The sequence below is a fragment of the Vigna unguiculata genome, chromosome 4 (genome assembly GCF_004118075.2).
Source record: "Vigna unguiculata cultivar IT97K-499-35 chromosome 4, ASM411807v1, whole genome shotgun sequence".
In the NCBI taxonomy this organism is placed as follows: domain Eukaryota; kingdom Viridiplantae; phylum Streptophyta; class Magnoliopsida; order Fabales; family Fabaceae; genus Vigna; species Vigna unguiculata.
Genome location: NC_040282.1, coordinates 36,402,096 through 36,421,929, shown reverse-complemented (window position 1 = coordinate 36,421,929; position 19,834 = coordinate 36,402,096). Strand labels below are relative to the sequence as shown.

At 33.8% G+C, this 19,834-nt stretch overlaps 4 protein-coding genes and 1 pseudogene across 5 annotated transcripts in view; 4 read left to right on the top strand and 1 right to left on the bottom strand.

Moving 5' to 3' along the window:
• Positions 1-6,404, top strand: part of LOC114181299 (two pore calcium channel protein 1B) — a 29,071-nt gene extending 22,667 nt beyond the window's left edge. Inside the window, exons 20-24 of one of the 2 annotated variants that reach the window (XM_028067718.1) lie at positions 2,159-2,245; positions 3,032-3,109; positions 4,344-4,381; positions 5,165-5,273; positions 5,953-6,404. In XM_028067718.1, coding sequence (XP_027923519.1) covers positions 2,159-2,245; positions 3,032-3,109; positions 4,344-4,381; positions 5,165-5,258 — 297 coding nt within the window. In that variant the 3' untranslated portion in view covers positions 5,259-5,273; positions 5,953-6,404. Of the gene's footprint in view, positions 1-2,158; positions 2,246-3,031; positions 3,110-4,343; positions 4,382-5,164; positions 5,274-5,949 lie in introns of both variants that reach the window. The other variant, XM_028067717.1, reaches the window with a different exon arrangement.
• Positions 6,405-7,661: 1,257 nt separating this feature from the next.
• On the top strand, positions 7,662-8,611 carry LOC114182360. The gene has a single exon (XM_028069228.1). It carries the CDS (start codon positions 7,880-7,882, stop codon positions 8,495-8,497), a length of 618 nt encoding a protein of 205 aa, XP_027925029.1. The 5' UTR covers positions 7,662-7,879; the 3' UTR covers positions 8,498-8,611.
• An 863-nt stretch (positions 8,612-9,474) lies between these two features.
• Positions 9,475-10,316, top strand: LOC114182412 (annotated as a pseudogene).
• Positions 10,317-14,431: 4,115 nt separating this feature from the next.
• On the top strand, positions 14,432-15,388 carry LOC114182096. The gene has a single exon (XM_028068852.1). The coding sequence runs from the start codon at positions 14,506-14,508 to the stop codon at positions 15,178-15,180; it is 675 nt and encodes a 224-aa protein (XP_027924653.1). The 5' UTR covers positions 14,432-14,505; the 3' UTR covers positions 15,181-15,388.
• LOC114182095 (mannan endo-1,4-beta-mannosidase 2-like) lies at positions 15,377-19,834 on the bottom strand. Its single transcript, XM_028068851.1, has 5 exons — positions 18,875-19,834; positions 17,838-18,035; positions 16,781-16,903; positions 16,253-16,464; positions 15,377-16,042 (listed from the first exon to the last, which is right to left on the bottom strand). The coding sequence occupies exons 1-5, from the start codon at positions 19,232-19,234 to the stop codon at positions 15,649-15,651; spliced, it is 1,287 nt and encodes a 428-aa protein (XP_027924652.1). The 5' UTR covers positions 19,235-19,834; the 3' UTR covers positions 15,377-15,648.

Below are 19,834 nucleotides of genomic sequence, written 5' to 3'. Positions count from 1 at the left end.
ACAACTAGGTGAGTTTGGTTACATGGATCAAATGATGTCATTTGGTTCGGTTAAAGACCGAAGTCTTAAAATTTTGTAATATATAAAAGTCACTGAACCAATCCTATAGCCAGCATTGCCTTTATAATGATGGAAATTGGAAATCAATATAGTATTATCACTCGGAAATATTAATATGAAAGAAAGAAGATTTTTATTCAATTGATTAATTTGAAATAGTACATCAGCCTTTATATAAACTTCTAACCCTATAAAAGTAATTACGGAGAAATCTCTAGAATGTTCTAACAGCTTCTAGTAGTAAACTTAATATCCTACTAACAATATTATCCAATGTAAGCTAGCTATATGAGGGAAACTTGATATGCTAACTGAAGTACTTGTGAAGCATGATGCCTACTGGTATGTTTTGATTGTGTTCCCGGTCAACTTACACTCTGCCTATTTTATCAACCTGTTACATTTGGTTGTATACTAGGTCAAGTTTAGAATAGTCCATATGAATTCATCATACAAGTTGTCTTCAATCTATCATTTAATTTGAGTGGAATCCATGACCAATTAGTGGTTTCGGTAAAATGTATTTGATTTGTAGTGAAAGTTAATAATGAATGGACATTATAATTTGATGTTTATTGCATTGATTTTTGTGCATAATGACAAAGTAGAAGGATTGTTCAGTGTCCTAGTGTGTTTTGGAGGAAGTTTCAAGTGACCTAACTCTCCTGTTGGAAATAAGGCATATTGAGTTTTAGACAATGATTCTAAGATTTGGTCTCGAATGACAAAATTAATCTGTATAAATATAAATATATATATATATATATATATATATATATATATATATATTCCTTTTTACGTCATATCTTATACCACTCTGTACCTTTAGAGAGTATTAGGGGTGACTCTGACAAATCAATTCATTCATTACCATTAAAAAAATGGATTGAATCCAACCAATCTATTCAACTTTGTGAATAGTTAATGATTGATTTATTAATTCAAAATTGTAATGGATGATTTGATCAATACTTAATGGATCAAACGAACTCAATCTATTTTTTGTATATTTAAATCATTCTTAATTTATTTGTAAAATGTCCAAGAAATATATTTTAAAACATTGTTTCAATTATTTTACAAAATACATTTAAAAAAAACATGATTAATTTCAAATGCATTAATTGTTAATTTCATTTTTGCCCTTACATTATTGTGAGGTTGTAATATCAATGAGATATCAACTCATTAATCATTAAAGTGGATGCGTTTATTTTTCATCAACGTAATTTGTCATTCTTATTGATTGATAAATACTTAATTGAATTATCATTAAATATGACCATCCCTTGAGCCATTTATTCTACGTGCATTTTTGAAATAAAATTTAAATTTAAGAAATTATTAATGAAACCAACCAGTTTAACTACTTTTTTCTAGTGATGATGAATTAGGTATTTGTTTCTTATATATAGAACCAAAGATAGTATATTTGTGGATCGATTGGTTATCATCCTTGAAAAAATTCTAAATGTATAGATTTATATCAAATAAATGGATAGATTCAATTTTTCAATTGAATTTTTAATATTTCAAAATGGATACATGGATTATTTCAATCCATATTGTTATAACCAGGATTAAAACTTATCTTATTTATCCATTTTCCATCCCTGGGGAGTATAATCGGGTATCGGAGTAAATGCTGTCAGTTCCCTCCTGTTGGGTGTATTTTTTGGAGTTGTGGTGTTTTACAAATTTATGGATTCATTTATCTTTCATGCTAACATGCGAATGAAAAGGGCTGTCTAGGAATTCCAGACTAGTCCTTTTGTTAGAGGGTAAGTCTCTTTTTAGACTTCAGTCAACGCCCATATCCCATCTTTGTTGAAGAAACCTAATGATCAAGTAAAGATAATTGAATAATATTATAATTACCAAGCATTTTGTGCATAATTTGTTTCAATGCTTGGTTGTTTGTAGAACGCTTATTGTAATGAACAATAATCCAAAATAAGCACAGATTACTTGCTGCATGAGTTGTCATATCTGTTAGTTTTGTTAATCAATTATTGTGTGATATCTTCATCTTTGGGTATTGTGAAATTATGACTTCCATATTCTCTTAACGGATAGGTTCTTTGGTTTTCTATTTCAGAGTTACAAGGAACTAACTGGGACTTCGTGGACTTATTTGTACTTCATTAGCTTCTACTTAGTTACTGTTTTGCTGCTTCTGAACTTGGTATGGTTTACTCTGTCCGTATCTGATACATTGTCAGTTTAATGGACTACGAATTATATCTCAGGAATGAGAACATTGAGAAGTTACAATGTTTCTCATATGGACATGCACCATTGAAATTCTTTACAATAGTTTATTTAACGGAAAGCAGTAACATGAATTTTTGTTGAGATCACAGATCAACTATAAATTTGACCAATGAGATAGTCTTTAGAATTGAGTTAGGCTGAGGATGACATATCATAGATCTTATGTTCGGCCATCTCATCATTCCAAAAATCAATCATGACTTTCTTGGAATTGATCTAGGTTAGGTCTTAACTCTTATGTGGTTATACTTCAATACTTCAATATGTGTAATGTATCCATATCTGTATTCGATATATATGAGACGATACTCTAGGATTCTTCATTTATACGTTTTTATGAAGAATCCAAAGTTATGAAGCTCAAATATTTTTATAGTAACGAAGATTTATAACTTTTTATTTTGGCAATATCTAAGAATTGTGATTTTAATTTGGATCTCACAATTGAAATTATATACCTATCATGTTTTAAGATTTTATAGATTTTTAAATATGTATTTGTCACATCTTATTTTTAAAATAAGTATATATGATATGTGTATCATATCCATGCATCATAGAGTCTAATAAGTCAAACTAAAAAATGTTAATATTTTTATGGTTAACCAAAGGGAATACCATTGCCTAAATTGTATCATATTAACACATTGTTTATGCTTAATAAGTTGGAAATGATTTTGTCTTCCCTGCATTTCAGGTTATTGCTTTTGTCTTGGAGGCATTCTTTGCTGAAATGGATCTTGAGTCATCAGAAAGTTCTGAAGAAACGGACAAGGTTTGTATTTAACGGTGAACTCTTTCCCATAAGGATTTATAAATGGCTAAGTCTTTCAAGCAGTTGTGTTTAAGTATTAACTAATAAATGATAAGTATTTCAGTTAAACAATAAAATTATAAACAGCTGCACCAAATTTTGTAGAGTGATTCATATCAAATCCAATGATTGGAAACAAATAATGCAACTTTTGCAATTCTGTTATTTTAAATCAGTGGTTGGCTACTACTTATTAGTTACTGCTCCTGGAAAATAGCAAGCAAACTTATTTGGCATTGTTATTTCTGATCACAAATAATTCCGATGCTAATGAGTAATGGTACTCTCGATCACAGACTCCTCTGCCACATGAAAACAAACTGAGTCTCACTGCAACTTTTTTTAGTAGCCGTAATTATCTGCACGCCCTACTGTATGCAACAATCACTATCCTAATATTATCAATGCATTGAGTAGGAGATGTTTTACTAATTTTAGTGCGTAATGGGTATCATTGAAACTTGATATGAACCTAAAACATTTTTTGAGTGATAAATAATAAAAAATACATAGACCACTCATTTTATCGAAGCACCCCAAGAATACTCACTTAAGTGTTTATATTTATTATTTTTTCAGTTTTTTTGTTTCTTAGCTTTTTCAGTTACTTAAAAAATAATAAAATTGAAGAGTTAGATGGATGTTGAAACTATGTTCGGTATTTATCTATCTTTTTCCAGTTTTTATTTACCCTCACTTTGGAAGCTTCTTATTACTTGATTCTGAAGTAAACGTCCCCATTCCAAACTTTCACAGCTCCGTAGATAATTTTGTAATGTCTCTTACTGAATGTGAAAGTAGCTTTTCGATTTCTACATGATTTTGTTCTCTTTCTGATGGGAGCCCAGATCCAGAGTTTAGGAAGGATCCACCGATTTATTGATATAATTATTACTTTGAGTATGACAGGAAATAACACATTCTGTATTCTCTTAGAAACTAAATGATGGTAGTTATTGGTAGAAAATAACTGATGGTTGTTATTCACTATGATTACATCTTAATAATAAAAGTATTTTGTTATTTGCCGTTTGTGGGTGAGCGCACTAATTGTGGGAGAATTTTGTCTTTAAAGACAGCAAGTATACTGCTGTATTATTGTATGTGATTTCTTTGTTTAGTATTATATTTTATCGAATTATTAATTGGTGTTTCATCGGTTATTGATTGTACTATCTTTTGCTTCTATACACAGGATGTTGAAGGAGATAAATATCGAAAACGGTCTATTGGGTATGTATAGCTTTCAATATTTTTTGTGGATTCAAGGCACAAAATAAGCTGCTCTTTTATATTAATAAGAATTTTAGGAGAACCACACCACAAAAGCTAGTTATTGTAGTTGGAGAATCCAAGGTCTTATAAAGCCCCACACTGGAATCCCATATTTCCATGGAATTCTAACTCCCATACGTTGTAATTGGGTCCTAACTTCCCATCACACTGCATATCCCTGAAGCCCAGGCAGGCTAGCGGTGCACTTGGCCTTTGACTAGTCCTGAGTGAACCCTGCTATGCGGATGTCACCATCTGTGCCATTTGTTTTTAGCTATGAGACTTGATGGAAGATTTTGATACCAATTGATAAAAACCTTGGGATAACTACAACACAAAAGCTACCTGTTGTAGTTTGAAAACTCAGGGCCTTATACCCCACTAGAATTCCATACTTCCAATGTGGGAATCCTAGACCTTGAAATTAGATCTTTACGTTTATTGAACAAAGACCAACTCATCTTAAACGCTTTTAGTTGTAAGATGAAGGTACTGGAATAGTTTCACATCCATAACATGCTTCCTGAAACAAAATCCCTTTGGTTTGAAGTGTATATGATGCACAGCTTCATCATACCTTATGCTTAAATTTAGTTATTTTGAGGAATGAAACGATAATGGTTGAATTCTTACCACTTAATCATGATCTAATACCTTGTGAAAGACTAATTGAATTTAGAAGCAGATGTTATTTGAAGGCATATTGATGGTGATCTTATACTCTTAACATTATTGCTGCAGCACTAAAACACGAAGCCAGAGGGTTGATGCTCTTCTTCATCATATGTTGAGTGCCGAGTTGTGTCAAAATCAGCCTTCCAATACAGCAACTTGATAGAATCTTTCACTGGTAAAACAATTAAGCTTTGAGATTTCAGTATTTCATTTGCTAGGAATATAGTTCATTATTAGCCTCTGGTAGATTATCCTCCAATTGAGTGTACATATTTTTTTTTCTTTATGGAGGATTCCTCAGTCTCAGATTATGTTTTCAGGTTCTTCTATGCAATTTTATATTGTATTTTGTCTCCTGCAATTTTAAAATGTTTTCCTAGCTGAACTGCTGAAGTATATACTGCAACATGCAGGGAGTTTGCAAAACGTATGATTTTAGGTGAATCAAGAAAGCTGCCATGTGTGCTGTTTGTGAGTGTGATAATGTTTACTGATTTTGATGTTGACGGTGTCCTTCACGGTTGGGGGTAAAACGATAGAGTAAAAAATAAAGGAAAGAATAAAGATTGAAAAAACATCTGTGTTTAAGACTGCAAGACGCACAACACGCCTTGGTTAATGATGAAATATAGTAACTAGTCCTTCATGCACATCGACCATGGTCACGGAAAATGTTGTCATAACATCAAAATCACCAGACTCTACTCTCAACTTATACGTCCATATAGTTGCTCATTTTATGCGGAGAATCCTATGATTTTGTTGAGACTCCCAATATCAATTCAAATTATGTGAATCTGTAATCTTTATTTTTTTACTTTTGGTACTAATTGTCATATTTATTGATACAGAAGAATATACGAAGAAGCGCGCCTCATGCTCATCTTTCATGTGTTATATCAAGTGTTGCTGTACTGTACGATTGCACCAGAAGATGGAAAGAATTGCAAACGTGCAGTAATTTGTAGAGAAGGTAGAACTTGATTTTCCCTGTTTGGTGGATAAGGTACTCGATCAATTTGTTAATGAGCATGTGCTGAAGTGAGAATAGGACTAAATCGTAATGTGGCCAGATGCTATGTTCCAACTGGCTAGATATCTGTCTTATGTGGCAACCTTTTATTTTTTAATTTAGTCTACCTGCTTTTGATTTTTGTATTTGTAATATGAATACAGTCTAGTAGGATCGCAAACTTGTATTTAACGGATCATGAAAATACTACAGCGTGTGCTTGGATTGGTTTGACCTTTTTAGAGTGAGAAAGTAAAAGTGCTTGTTAATTAAATGTTCGTTGAAATTTTGAAATACTTTATGCAGACATATCTTTTACCTTTTTCATCACTTTACGTGTTTGTGCACTTGAAAAAGTTAATTCGTGTGTTCTCAACAGAAAAAACAGCGTAGAATTTGAGACTTAGAATGGTTGTTTGGGAATTAGAACTCCTTCACCCTTAATATAGTAAGATCTCATCGTTTAAGACGAACTGATAACTTCTAATGTTTTAACCAGTATTTTAAATTGTAAATTGTTCTAAATTATAGCGTATTTTTAGATTTTAGATACAGAAATATGTTTTGGATTGTATAACCCATAAATATATTTTAAATTGTATAATTCAAAATATTATTTTAAATTATGTAATATGGAATACATATTCCGTTTTAAAAACATATTTTAGATTAAGCACTTTGGAAATACATTATGAAATTGGACAACTTAGAATACATTTTAGATTATGTAATATGAAGATTAATTTTAAATAATATAATCTAAAAATATATTTTAAATTGTAAATTTAAATTACAGATTACATAATTCATAAATGTATTCTCAATTATATACTTTAAAAATTTAAAATACATTATTGTATGATTCATAGTATATATTCAAATGTTAAAATATATTTTAAATTGCACAATACATTTGAAAACATGAAGAAATCATATGGTGAAGAAGAAATAGCCTCAAAATTAAGGCTATTTTGTTTTGCACCTCCCACCCCCGTGGGGTGTGTAAAAGACAAGTTCGGCTTCCTTGCTTCCTCTCTTTATCTTTGCCGCCCACCTTCTTGTTGGCCGCTACATCCGCCTTCTTGTCATCACCAGCCCCTTATCTTATGTGTTGTGCCATGGACTCATAACAGAAACATTTGGATTTTACTTTAGCAACGTGCTATGAATTCTATAATTTGGAAACTTTTTTTTTTATTTGCAAAATCTGATTTTTGATTATGCCAGTTGGAAGTGCCTTTCAGATTTTATAATCTAAAAATTTATTTATACAAAAGATGACTTCCAAATTATTCCAGCCGAAAGTCATTTTTTCGTAAAAAAAAATTAAATTATGTAATTTGAAATATAAGTCCAAATTACTGTTTTCAATTGTGTAATCCCATATAATTTAAGTTCTAACTTATACAATCCAAAAAGAATTTTAAACCGAGGATAATTTAATATTTACGAGGGTACAAAAGACAAGTATGAAATCGCAAAAAGAAATTACCCAAACTAATGGACATGCAAATACAAGGCCCACGAAGAAAAAGCCTTGTTCGGAAACCTATAACGAAAAAGGTAGCCAAACTTGCACCCCGCCAAATTGTCCCGCGAAGGAATGTTCCCGCCATCACAACCTTCTCTTTTTCATTCCCTATTTAACAAACACACCCTTCCGCACTTCTCGCCATCACTATACTCTCCTCTTCGTTATTTCAATTTTGTTTTTTCAAGTTCTGTTAGGTTAACTGAATTCCCAATCTCTCAACTCATTTTCTCACAAGATGGTATCCCTTGGCCCTAGCAAGTTCTACGGCACCAGTCTCCCCCGCCCTCGCATTTACACCGACGTCAAGTTCAACGACCACCGTGTGGACCCACCCGCTCCCGTCAGCGATCCGTTAATGTCTTGGGCCGAAGAAGCCCACTGGTCCATGGGTGGCCTCAGCTTCAAGCGTCTCCGCCTCCAGGGAAAAATCGAAGGCAACGTCCAAAGACTCCGCTCCCAGCGCGACAGGGCCCAATCACAAAGCCCAATACCTCCCCACTCTGGATCGAAGAGAGACGCTTCTCCTGCGCCACCACCGGCTCCGTTTGTGAGGAAACGTCGAAGGTGCGTGGATCTGATCGAGGAGGAAGTTTGTGAAGGTCGGAAGAGTCGGTTAGTGAGGAAGCTTGGTGACGATTTTGATAGGGTGGCGTCTTTGGAGATCGAGGCTTCTAATACGGTGCCGTTTAAAACCCCTAGGCGGAGATTGGTTAAGGGTGGCGAAACTGTGAAGAAGACGGTGGCTGAAGCGGCGGAGAAATCAAATCCCAAAACACAGAAGAGTAGCGGTGAAGGCGCGAAGAGTCCTAGGGTTAGAACTTCACCAAGATTCGCTAAGCGTGTGCCTAATTAATTAGCATGTTTTTAATTTGTTATTTTTGTGAGGATCAAGATGCAAATTCATGTAAATCCATCTAATTTCAGCTTCTGAGAAAATGTAAATATGATTTCAAGACTCTGTTATAAATTATTTGGAATTTTGTAATCTTTTTAAAAGAAAAGAATTATATAAATCTTTTAAAATGTTTGTTAAAGTTTTTGTATTGACACGCGAATGGTATTTAACAGTTTTGGATATTTGTGAAACTATGATTTGTATTTAATTCATAATTCACAATTACATTATCATATTATTTTAAAATTTTATCCTAATAATTATAAAGTTCAATAATCAATTATTTTATAGTTTATATATAGTTGTAAAATCGAAATGTGAATATAACCTTTTAATCATTTATAACTTACATAAATCAAGGGAAATAATGTAATACATTTATTAATGCTTTGATTATGATACAGTGACTTTATAATCCTATTATTTATGTTGGCATCTGTTTTCTTTCCTTACTTATTTTTTATGTTTTCTTTCCTTACTTATTTTTTAAAAGGGTTAAATACGTTTTTGTTTTTTTAGGAAAATTTGAAATTAGTTTATTTTTAAAATTTTTTATTAATTTAATTTTTTATTTTTAAAAATGTGTAAATTTAATTTTTTTAACATTAATTTAACATTTTAAACGTATTTTATGATAGTATTTAAATTGTTTACGACATATTTTCGTTTCAATGTTAATTTAAATATTATCATAAAATATATTTAAAATATCAAATAAACTTAACAAAATTTAATGAGAAAAATAAAATTCACATACTTTTAAAAATAAATGACAAAATTAGTATAAAATAATATTTAACCCTTTCAAAAATGTTTTGCGATAAACTTTTTATTATTATAATAATAATAATACTAATAATAATAATATTATAGTAAGAACAAAGGAGAGAAAGTGATTAGCCAAGAAAAAAACACCATGGGTTTCTAAATGGGTGGGTAGTCAGAGCTTTGCGTCTCCATTCCTCACCTACCACGCACGCGATAGCAAAGTTTGAAAATAATAATGAAATTGCGTTAGAAATATGGAGAGAGTTGAGAAGGGCGTTGACTTGGAATTGCAGAGAAAGGAGAATGAGTTTGACGGCATCAGAGATAGTGAAGAAGCTGAATCTGCAACCAAACCCAGAAGGTGGGTTCTACGCGGAAACATTCCGAGACAGTTCCGTTCATCTTTCCACCTCTGAGCTTCCCCCGGAATACAAAGTGGATCGCCTGTCTCCACCTCCATCTACTATCTCCTTCCCTCCGGAACCCTTTCTCGCCTCCATCGCATTCCCTGCGCCGAAACCTGGCATCATTACATCGGCGACCCTCTCACCGTTGTGGAACTGAACGACAAAGATGGGAGTGTGAAGTTCACTTGTCTTGGATCGGATCTTTGTGAGAATCAGATGCCGCAGTACACAGTCCCTCCCAACGTCTGGTTTGGCTCTTTTCCCACTAACGATTACACCTTCTCCACCGATGGGGTCTTCAAAAGCGTTACTTCTCCTCCCAGAGACGGTGAGAGGAACTACTCTCTTGTAGGATGCACTTGTGCACCTGCGTTTCAGTACCAGGACTTCCAGCTCGCTAAACCTTCTTACCTCATTCCTCGCCTTCCCCACCTGGAGCCTCTCATCACTGCTCTTACGTTCCCTGAGTGACTCCCTCGCCGCACCATTCTCACTTTCTTCATACCCTAGTTGGGAGTAGTCCAATCTTTTGAGCGATACTAATGCTTTGTGATAATGATGCTAAGATTGTTATAAGTATATCTGATAGTGAGCTTATTTGTGTAGTGATGATTTATGTTCTAATACAACTATTTTTATAGAAATAGGACTCGACATGAGTATGATGTATGAAATGTGTTTACGAGTAATATCTAAGAGGATTTGAATTCATGAATTTAGTTGTTTAGAAATAACATGATTGAATTGCTTTTCAATTTTTTAACTACTCTGGTTCTCGTGCAAAGGGTGAGAGTTCTACTATTTTTCTCGAGTGGAAGATTTCTTTGATAGCGAAAATGGACCATACACTTGGCCATCCTCTTTGCTAGATTTATGCCTCAAGCGAGAGGGGCTTTTAGCTTAAACGAAAATAACACTATTTATGTCATTCAAGTGATTCAAGTGAGAATTTGGATTTTTACGTTTTAAAATATATTAAAAAGATATTTAAAATACCAACACAGTGTCAGAGGACAACACCAACAAAATTAATAGAGAATTTGGACTCTTCAAGTAAGCATATTTTCCTCAAACTAAAATAGTTTTACTCAAGCTAAAAGAAAGAAATAATAATAATATTTTTTTAAATTGATTCTCGTCTCTTAACTCGTTTAATATATATATATATATATATATATATATATATATATTAAATGTTAAAATGGTTATATCATTCATTATTTGATATATATTTGATTAAAATATTGTAGTTGAACACTATATTAATGTAATGGAAAATAAATTATGAGTTTAGATTAATGTAAGATACACATGTAGGATATGGTGTGATGATTTAAGTTCATATGAGAATGTAATGAGTGAGTTATTGTATGGATGTGAATAATGTAGTGACTCATAGGGAGGGAACACTACATTGAAGTGATGTTAGGTGGTGTATTGAGATGGACTCTAGATATACTATCTAGACTCTACTAGTATCAAACTCATGCAAACAAAGATATAAATTTGTGATTGCCAAATGAGGTTATTATTTGTAGTTTAAATATGGAAAGGACCAGACCTCATAAATAAGGAACTTACTCAATGTCATACTCGAGGTGGATTAGTGTCCTAGTGTGAAGTCATTAGCCATAACTCTTAAGAGGCATAAGTGAATTATGATAGGTGCAGAGTCTCTAAGTTTGCTCCATACACTAGCTTTCCGGAAGTAGAGTCAAATGTCTATGTTTCGTTTGAGCCATGAGGGTTGAGTCGTCAGTGTTATGTTGTGATGATTGAATCATGAGAGTTAGAGTCTCTAAGTTTGCTTTATAAACTAGCTTTCCAAAAGTAGAGTCAAATGTTTATGTTTCATTTGAGCCATGAGAGTTGAGTAGTCAATGCTATGTTGTGATGATTGAACCATGGGAGTCGTGTTATGATAGACATCTCATTGACTGTTGATTTAAAATTGATAATGATTTTGGTTTGTGAAGTGGTTGTTTAGTTTTGAACCAAATTTATGATAAAGATGGAGAAAGAATGAAAAAGGATGAGAGATCAAACTTGTATGATTGAATTGTTAGTTTCTAAGTTTATGGTTATATTGTTTTATTTAGTATTGTTAAATTTTCATTAGTTTACCCTTGTGTTTCTATTATGTTGTAGTTTTACACATGTTGTGATCATATATTATTTGTGAGCAATGATAATGCATCTGAGAGAGATGAATAAGGGTGAGACTATTGAAGGTTTGAATAATGTGTAGTCGTAGCTTTGGTATATAAATTTTGTATTGTATAGATCCTCCTAGTCATTACAAGAAAATGTTTTATTAACAACTAAGTTTAGTTACCAAAAGTTGTTAGTCACAATAGTGACCAATTTAGATATCAATTTGTAAAATAAAAAATATCGGTCACTAAAATAGTCATTATTATAATAAAAAATTATAATTGGTTCCTAATTTGGTCACCAATTAATTAGAGATTAATTTAGAAATTAATTCCTTTGGTAGTAAAAACCTTGGTAGCTAATGTTTAGTGACCAATTTTCTTTGGTAACTAAACTTTAGAAACCAATTTAAATATCAATTATAATTATTTATTCATAATAATGACTATTTTAGTAACCAATAATGTTTTGGTTAATATAGTAACTAACAATTTTTGGTCACTAAAATTGGTGGCTAATGAAACATTTTTTGTAGTGAGTTTTGATTCATAATACTTTAATTAGTAGGATGATCTAACTTAAATGGGGTGTTACATTATAGTATCACAACAATTCAATTCTTAGGATAACCCGAGGGTTGTGAGTTTCTTGTACTTCTTAAGTTTATATAGTTGTTTAAGTTTAGTTGTTGTTTAAGTTTATATAGTTTTTTTAATTTGGCTCGTGAAAACTAATACTATTAGAGAGAAAGAATCTTGGTAGAGTGACGAGGGTGCACACCCATCGATAAATCTAAGATGATTTTATATCTTAATTGTGAATTATTTTGCTTGTGAGTGGTTTGAAGGTAACCATATGATTTATGTTATGCCTTTTGAGCTAGTTATATGGTGTGGCATGTTACTTGTTATATGAATTCACTTGTATTGATTTAAAGATAATTAGAGATTTTAGTTGGTTTGTAACCTAATTCTTGATGTTCTCAATAGATGGCACGTAGGCCACCCACTTCCCCTCCCCATGGACATGTGCCAAATCTAGCTCGAGCCATAAAAATGATGTCCACAACTCTTGAGCAACAAGGTGCCATTATGGGACAACAATAATTGATTGTCTTGCAAGAGTTGGAGGCTGCAAGGTCAGTAATAAAGGCACCTCAACATCAACAATCACCTCATTCCTTAAGTATAGAGGACTTTATGAGACATAGTCCCCCTAAGTTTAATGGGAAGGAAAATCCATATACGGGTAATCCCTAAACCTATGAAGTCATACATTGCTCACACAATAATTTCTTAAAAGAAAAAAATTCTCAAATTAATATTAATCAAATCATGATACGTTGAAGTTGTCATTAGCAGCTACGACTTCATCAAATTAACAAAAGTTGTGTTCAATTTATATGACTTCTTTTAAGTGAAATCATATAACCTAACACGACTTTTCGAGATCGGTAATATTTTCTAAAAGTTGTTCATTTGGGTAAATACGAATACATCATTTCGATAAAAAGACTCGTTATTGCATCGTTAGGTTACATATATTGAACTAAGATTAAACTCCTATTTTTTTACTAATGTGTTGTTATTGTAATTGCAACAACTGAAGTATAATTTCAGTAGAATTTAAAAACACGTTTTGTTTTCCTACCAAAGAACAATGGATATCCCGCTTAATTTTAGAGATTCTATGTTCATTTTCTTTGGATTAATTTTTATGGTTCAATGTTTTTCCATCGTGTGTTTAATTGGGATTGAAAAATATAAAAAGATTGTATAAGAAATTATATTATGAGATCCTTTGGATAACATACTTACCGCGGATACTATTATTTAAGTCTAAGAGTTTTAGTAAGAACAAATAAGAGAAAAAATATTTTTATTTTTGTTTTGAAAAAATGACTTATTTATAGTGGTATGTCAATTAATCTTAGTTTGAATGCTAATATAAATATTTAAGCGATAGTTTTACTTTTAGCTTAAATTTTATATTTCATTTGAGCATCACAAGTTGTTCAAGTTTTGTCATGAAACCATTTCTTTCATGTACAACTTCAACATAAATAAAAAAATTAAGATTAAACAAAATTATATAAGGCTAAAATGAATTTGGTCTTAATGTGTTCCTTTAAAATGACTTTAATTCAATTAGACTAAAGTCTTTATATCCTTATGATTTGTGCTTATGTAAAATTTTTAATTCAATAATTAGACTAAAGTCTTATATCCTGGACACAACTCTTATAATTCAATTAGACCAAAGTCTTACCTCCTTGATACAAATTTTATAATGGAATTATGTTAGCCTGACATGACTTAACTGTTTTTTTTTTTTTTAAATTTGTATCATTTCGATAATAGTAATATTGAACTGCACCATTGTGATATATAACTTTTTTAAAATTTATACCGTTTCGATATTTTAGTTATTCAAAATATTATTCTTCGTACAAAGCCCAAGCCCATCTAGCAAAAAGGCCCAAAAATTTCGACGTTGGGAGCGCGAACTAGTCCCGCCAAAGGTTGTGTTCCCGCCATGAACACCTCCTCTCTGGCGTTCCCTATTTAACCAACCTAACCCCTTTTCTCTTCTTCGCGCCACCACCACCGTCTTCATCTTCCTCTATCTCCGACCACAATGGTTGTTTCTCTCGGTCCCGGCAAGTTCTACGGCACCAGCCTCCCCCGTCCCCGCATCTACACCGACGTCAAGTTCAACGACCACCGCGTCGATCCCCCAATCCCCGTCACCGACCCACTCATGTCTTGGGCCGAAGAGGCCCACTGGTCCATGGGCGGCCTTAGCTTCAAGCGCCTCCGCCTCCAGGGCAAAATCGAAGGCAACGTCCAAAGACTCCGCTCCCAGCGCGAGAAGGCCCAGTCCCTAAGCCCAACCCCGGCCCATTCCGTCCCCGCCCCATCGGAAAGATCTTCCTCGCCTACCCCTCCACCGGCTCCGGTGGTGACTAAACGCCGAAGGTACATGGATCTCATCGTAGACGAAGAGGAAGACGAAGAAGAAGAAGAGCCAGAAGTGGTTGAGCCTCCCCGAACCCGTGTTCGGAAGAGCCGCTTAGTCAAGAAGCTCGGCGATGACTTCGATAGGGTTGCTGAGGAGAACGATGAACCCGAAACGATGCCGTTGAAGACTCTGACTCGGGCTCGGAAATTGGTCAAGATTGCTGAAAAGAAAACAGTGGTTGAAACGGCGCAGAAATCAAAATCTAATGGAAAGAAGAGCTCCACCAGTGAAGCCGAGAAGAGCCCTAGGGTTAGAACTTCACCAAGATTGGCTAAGCGTCTATCATATTAGATACATCTTGTAATTAGAAGAAGAACATTGCTTTTTTATTTTTTTTTTCTTTTTCGCATTATATTTTGTTCATGAAGCTGTCTCTTTTGCGTGCAAAAAAAAAGTGGGTTTTTTCCAGATTCCAAGGTTTAGGATTTGTTCAACAAAATGAAAGTAAATGCCATTGTTTTCATTAATCTCCGCATGCAATCCACGGATATTTTGATAATTTAATTTGATTCAGTTACATACAAAGCTTTTTTTTTTCCCTTGATATCTACATGGGTCTTCTTGTAGATTTTGCTTTTTTGGTATGACACAATTTGAATTATACTTTGTTCAAGCTATAACATGTATTCAACTAATCACTCCTCTCCAGTATTTGGTATGAAAAGCTGAAGCCAGAATAATATTGTACAAGATCTCACCCACAACAATCTGTACCGATTTCTATTCCATAATTTTGAACATTGTTTTCCACTGTTTTTGTTAACAATGTTCTTTGAAACTTACATCCAGTTGAGTCCATCCCTTTGCATTAGCCAATCTGCAAGACTGTTCAACAAATACAGAAGGAGTAGAAGAACTTTCCCATGGCACCATCCCATATTCATCAGAAAATTCCTTCATTCCACTCACCAGGAATTGCCAAACCAAAGACCCTGCCCCAGATCTGTTTCTCTTGGCAGATTTATAAATTATGTCTAGAACAGCTCTGTGCATTTTTTCCCTGTCTGACACGGAAAAGTTCTGATTTTGTTCTGATAATCCAAATTCAGAGAATAAAACGGGCTTCTTCAAAACCTTGTCACCATCTTCAATGTGGGAAAGCATCCACTTGGAAACAAATTTTAGTTGGTCTTCAAATACTTGCTCATGAAACCTGTGAAAAAAATGAATGAATAAAGGCAATGTTCGTCAAAACATGATATTACCACAGAACTTGCTGTAACAGTTGAACACCCAGACATAACAATCTTATTACATAACCTTGAGACATTCCTTCTGCAGGTTGTGATCTGTGATAGTTTCTTTTTCTAACAAGACTAGGCAAACTCAAAACTAAAGAACATAGTTTTCAGGGAATGCTTACCAATGATCAGGGTAGATATGAACTGAGGCAAAATCAATATTTGATATTTTGGAGTTCCGAATAAAATCAGACCCAAGTCTGGATGCCCAAAGCTCAGGATTGACAGTTGAACTTTTTGGATCATTTGGACCATAAAAGCCTTCCAGACCCACAGTCAACAGATGTTTCTTGTCTATCAATTTGACAAAACTTGACATTTCGTCTATCCATCCCTGCAATTCTACCACAATTAAGTGTATACTTAAATATCGAAATATACCCTTTTCTATAAATTCTACCACAATTATAGTTGCTGCTATGTGACAAGAGGTTACTGCGAAAAATCCAGCAGACAATCTAAATTGCAGGCAAGTTAAGGCCTTCTTATGATAGATCGATAATTGGTCTAACCCACCACAGAGTAAAAAAGGCTAGAAATTGGATACAGAATCTTTATCAAACTCAGAAACCGTGTTAAAAAAATTGATACTGCTAGCATACTTTTTCCATTACTATTGAAAGGGGATAAAGCACAGGTAAAGAACTTACTTGTAGAGTGTCACCAGAAGGATCAGACATGCAACGAGGTTCATTAATCAATTCCCAACCAAAAATGGTGGGGTCATTTCTATATTCAATGCCGGTGATACTATTCTTCCTTGTCAAGACAGTCTGCAAAAAATTAAAAGGAAACAATTAATTGATCTAAGACAGATTCTCAAGTGTTGCAGACATGCAAAAAATCATGGCTTCTACAGAAAAATAAATGTTAGATGTACAATTTAGAAGGTAAAGGAAGAGATCATTTTGATCCAGGGAAACAGGAGATACAAGCTTCATATGAAGTCATGAATCATGGCTATAGATGAAGCATCTGAAATAAGGTTATTTATTTGTTACATATATTAAAAAAATAAAACTTATGAATTTACAATTTTGTTCCTTGCTTCCTAAAAAGACTGCACCAGTGTATTGGTGGGCAATGGATCTCCTACAATTCGAAAAAGAACTGCACAATCTCACAATTCATTCTACATTTCTCTTACTTTATATATTATAATCATCAGATATTAAAATAAAGAAACGGCTGAGAACTCATGCAGTTTTTTTCAGAACTGAGGAGAATCTTAATCCAATTCTACCAAGGAGAACCTTTATAGGATGGAAAAATCAGTCAGTTAATTAGTAAACTGGTAGAAAAGCATTGCCACAAACCAATTATTCCAAAGCCTAATCTATGCTATGAAGACACGTGCATGTTTCATTAGTTTATGTTATATTATATCTCTAAACCCCTCGTGCAAGCTCTGTTTCTCTCTGTCGATTTGCTACCGTGTCATAAACCAATTAGTCAAAAGCTTAAACTATTAGATGAGAACATATTTTATTACTTTAAAGTTTACATTTATGTTTCTAACAAGTTATTCTAACAACTTCTAAGTAAAATACTATTTTTCTTTGTTAATCAAACTACTGACTCAGAGAAATTCTATAAATGTTAATTTAACAAGAGTGGCAATAGTCACTCTCCTTTTTTATTCTAAAATGCAGGGGAAATGAAATGAAAAGAAAAGAAAAGAAAGATAGACATATAGACATGCCATACCTTGATGTAGTTCTTGAAATAAGTTCTGATAGAAGGATCAAAGAAGAAAGAATCGTTTGAGGAGCTTAAGCCTACCCCTTCTTGCCATGCCCATTTCACATACTGACTCTTCCCACCATATGCTTGCAAATTATTCACTAAGCTAAGAAGGACCCTAATTCCACGTTGCCTTGCTTCTGCTATCACATAATCCAAGGCCTGTCACCAATCACCCATCAATCCTCACCATCATTTTCATTCACAAATAAAACTACTACTAGTCACATAAACATAAGGAATTACCAACACAAAGCATTTTTATCTCATCAGGCATAAACAAAGGGCACATTCAACCATCATAACCTTTTAAGAGACTCTTTTTGATGTATGAAGTTTTGCAATTTGTAAAATAAGCATGCATTGCTTCTTTCAGAAACCTTTTAACAGTGTCATGTCCCAATGAACTATTTTTTGTCAAAAGTCAGAAACACCCTTTTTGGGACAATTGCAGAATTGATTGGTTGATTAGGGATGGCAAAAGGGTAAAACAAAATTAGACGTATTTCACATTGAGTCATCTTCGCAATGAACATAATTTCAGCAGCATCAATGAAAAAAAAAACATTTCATTTGATTATGCTTTATACTAGCCACAGAAACACCACGCACCAGGAAAAAGAAATGGTATCCCCATTAACATAACGATAATATTCAGCTCTAAAGACAAAACTATGTCATGATTCGTTTCATATTTTACAGTTTGAACCAAAGCGAATCCCAGTTTTGCAAACACCGACATAGACAATCATAAACATTCAACACAATTTTCAGTAAGAAGGAACAGAAACAGAGAACGGCGCAAAGAAAAAGAGAAAACAAAAGCCCGAAATACGCAATTTCCCACAACAAAAACTCCACACTCGTACACGAAAAACCAAACAAAAATTGTGTCGGTATCCGAGGTGAAGGTAAGAAAAAGGCACATTCAAACACAATTATCAAAATTGTCTTAGCAACAAGTTACATAATTAAAAAACAAGGAGAACATAAACAATTACCTGAAAAGCTTGTTCATCAAAATGACCAGGGGAAGTTTGAAGGGCATTGTAGTCTCCATCGTTGAACGCCCAAGTACGACACACAGTGAGACCCATCTTAGCACCGGTTTTCATCATTTCTCGAACCTTGGATCTCGAATAAACATCCACCGACTGAACCATTAACCAGTAAGAGTTCCACCCGTTTACGTAAAACGCTTTTCCGTCCAACACAAACTGCGTCCCGTTTCTCTCCACAAAGCTCAATTCTGGTCCTTCCTCCAAAAAGCTGAACCTTATGCCCCCAAAAGACATGTAAACAAAAACCACAAACGACGCAAAACCCAGAATGGGATAAAACAGGCTATTTCCAAACACCATTATCTGGTGGCGAAATTCAACCGATTGGGGAGGTTCCCGGGGTACCCTCTTGGCCCTTTGATCAAAGGGTCACCAATTCAGTGACACTTGATGAGGATTGCTGAACCTCACACCCCACTAGTTAGTTTGGTTGTTCTTCACACCCCAAATGGTTAAAATGTCTAGATCTCTCTGTATGAACTGACAACAGTGTGAATGGCTTGAAAGGTATTAACTTTAATGAGTTGCAAAAACAAAATTGAACCCAATGGGAATGCGCAAGGAAAATTTAGTGGGTTTTTAATTTGCCGTAATTTGGGGATTTATATAGGGTGAGCTGCGCATGAAATGATGAAATGTTATGGTTATGGTTGTGCTCCCAGTTCAACCCCATAGAAGGCAAGGAACTTGAAAGATAATCATCACATGTTTATCTTCGTTTGAAATATAGTCCAAGTTAAAAGCGATGATTGGGGTTGAAAATAAAGTAGAGTGTGAAGAACGGTGAAATGTTTTGCACCGAGTGAAGGAACCTAAGGACACTAGGTTATGGACCCAATCTTGATTCGGTATCAGTTACATCCAAATTAAGGAGAAGCTCCATGTTAATGTCACGTAATG

Bases quoted from the DNA above. Each gene is read 5' to 3' on its own strand.
- LOC114182096 (XM_028068852.1), top strand. From the start codon at position 14,506: ATGGTTGTTTCTCTCGGTCCCGGCAAGTTCTACGGCACCAGCCTCCCC.
- LOC114182095 (XM_028068851.1), bottom strand. From the start codon at position 19,234: ATGGTGTTTGGAAATAGCCTGTTTTATCCCATTCTGGGTTTTGCGTCG. The intron at 16,465-16,780 runs GTAAGTTCTTTA...GTAGAATTGCAG, and splicing joins CTTCTGGTGACACTCTACAA to GGATGGATAGACGAAATGTC. The intron at 16,043-16,252 runs GTAAGCATTCCC...TTTTTTTCACAG, and splicing joins CATATCTACCCTGATCATTG to GTTTCATGAGCAAGTATTTG.
- LOC114182360 (XM_028069228.1), top strand. From the start codon at position 7,880: ATGGTATCCCTTGGCCCTAGCAAGTTCTACGGCACCAGTCTCCCCCGC.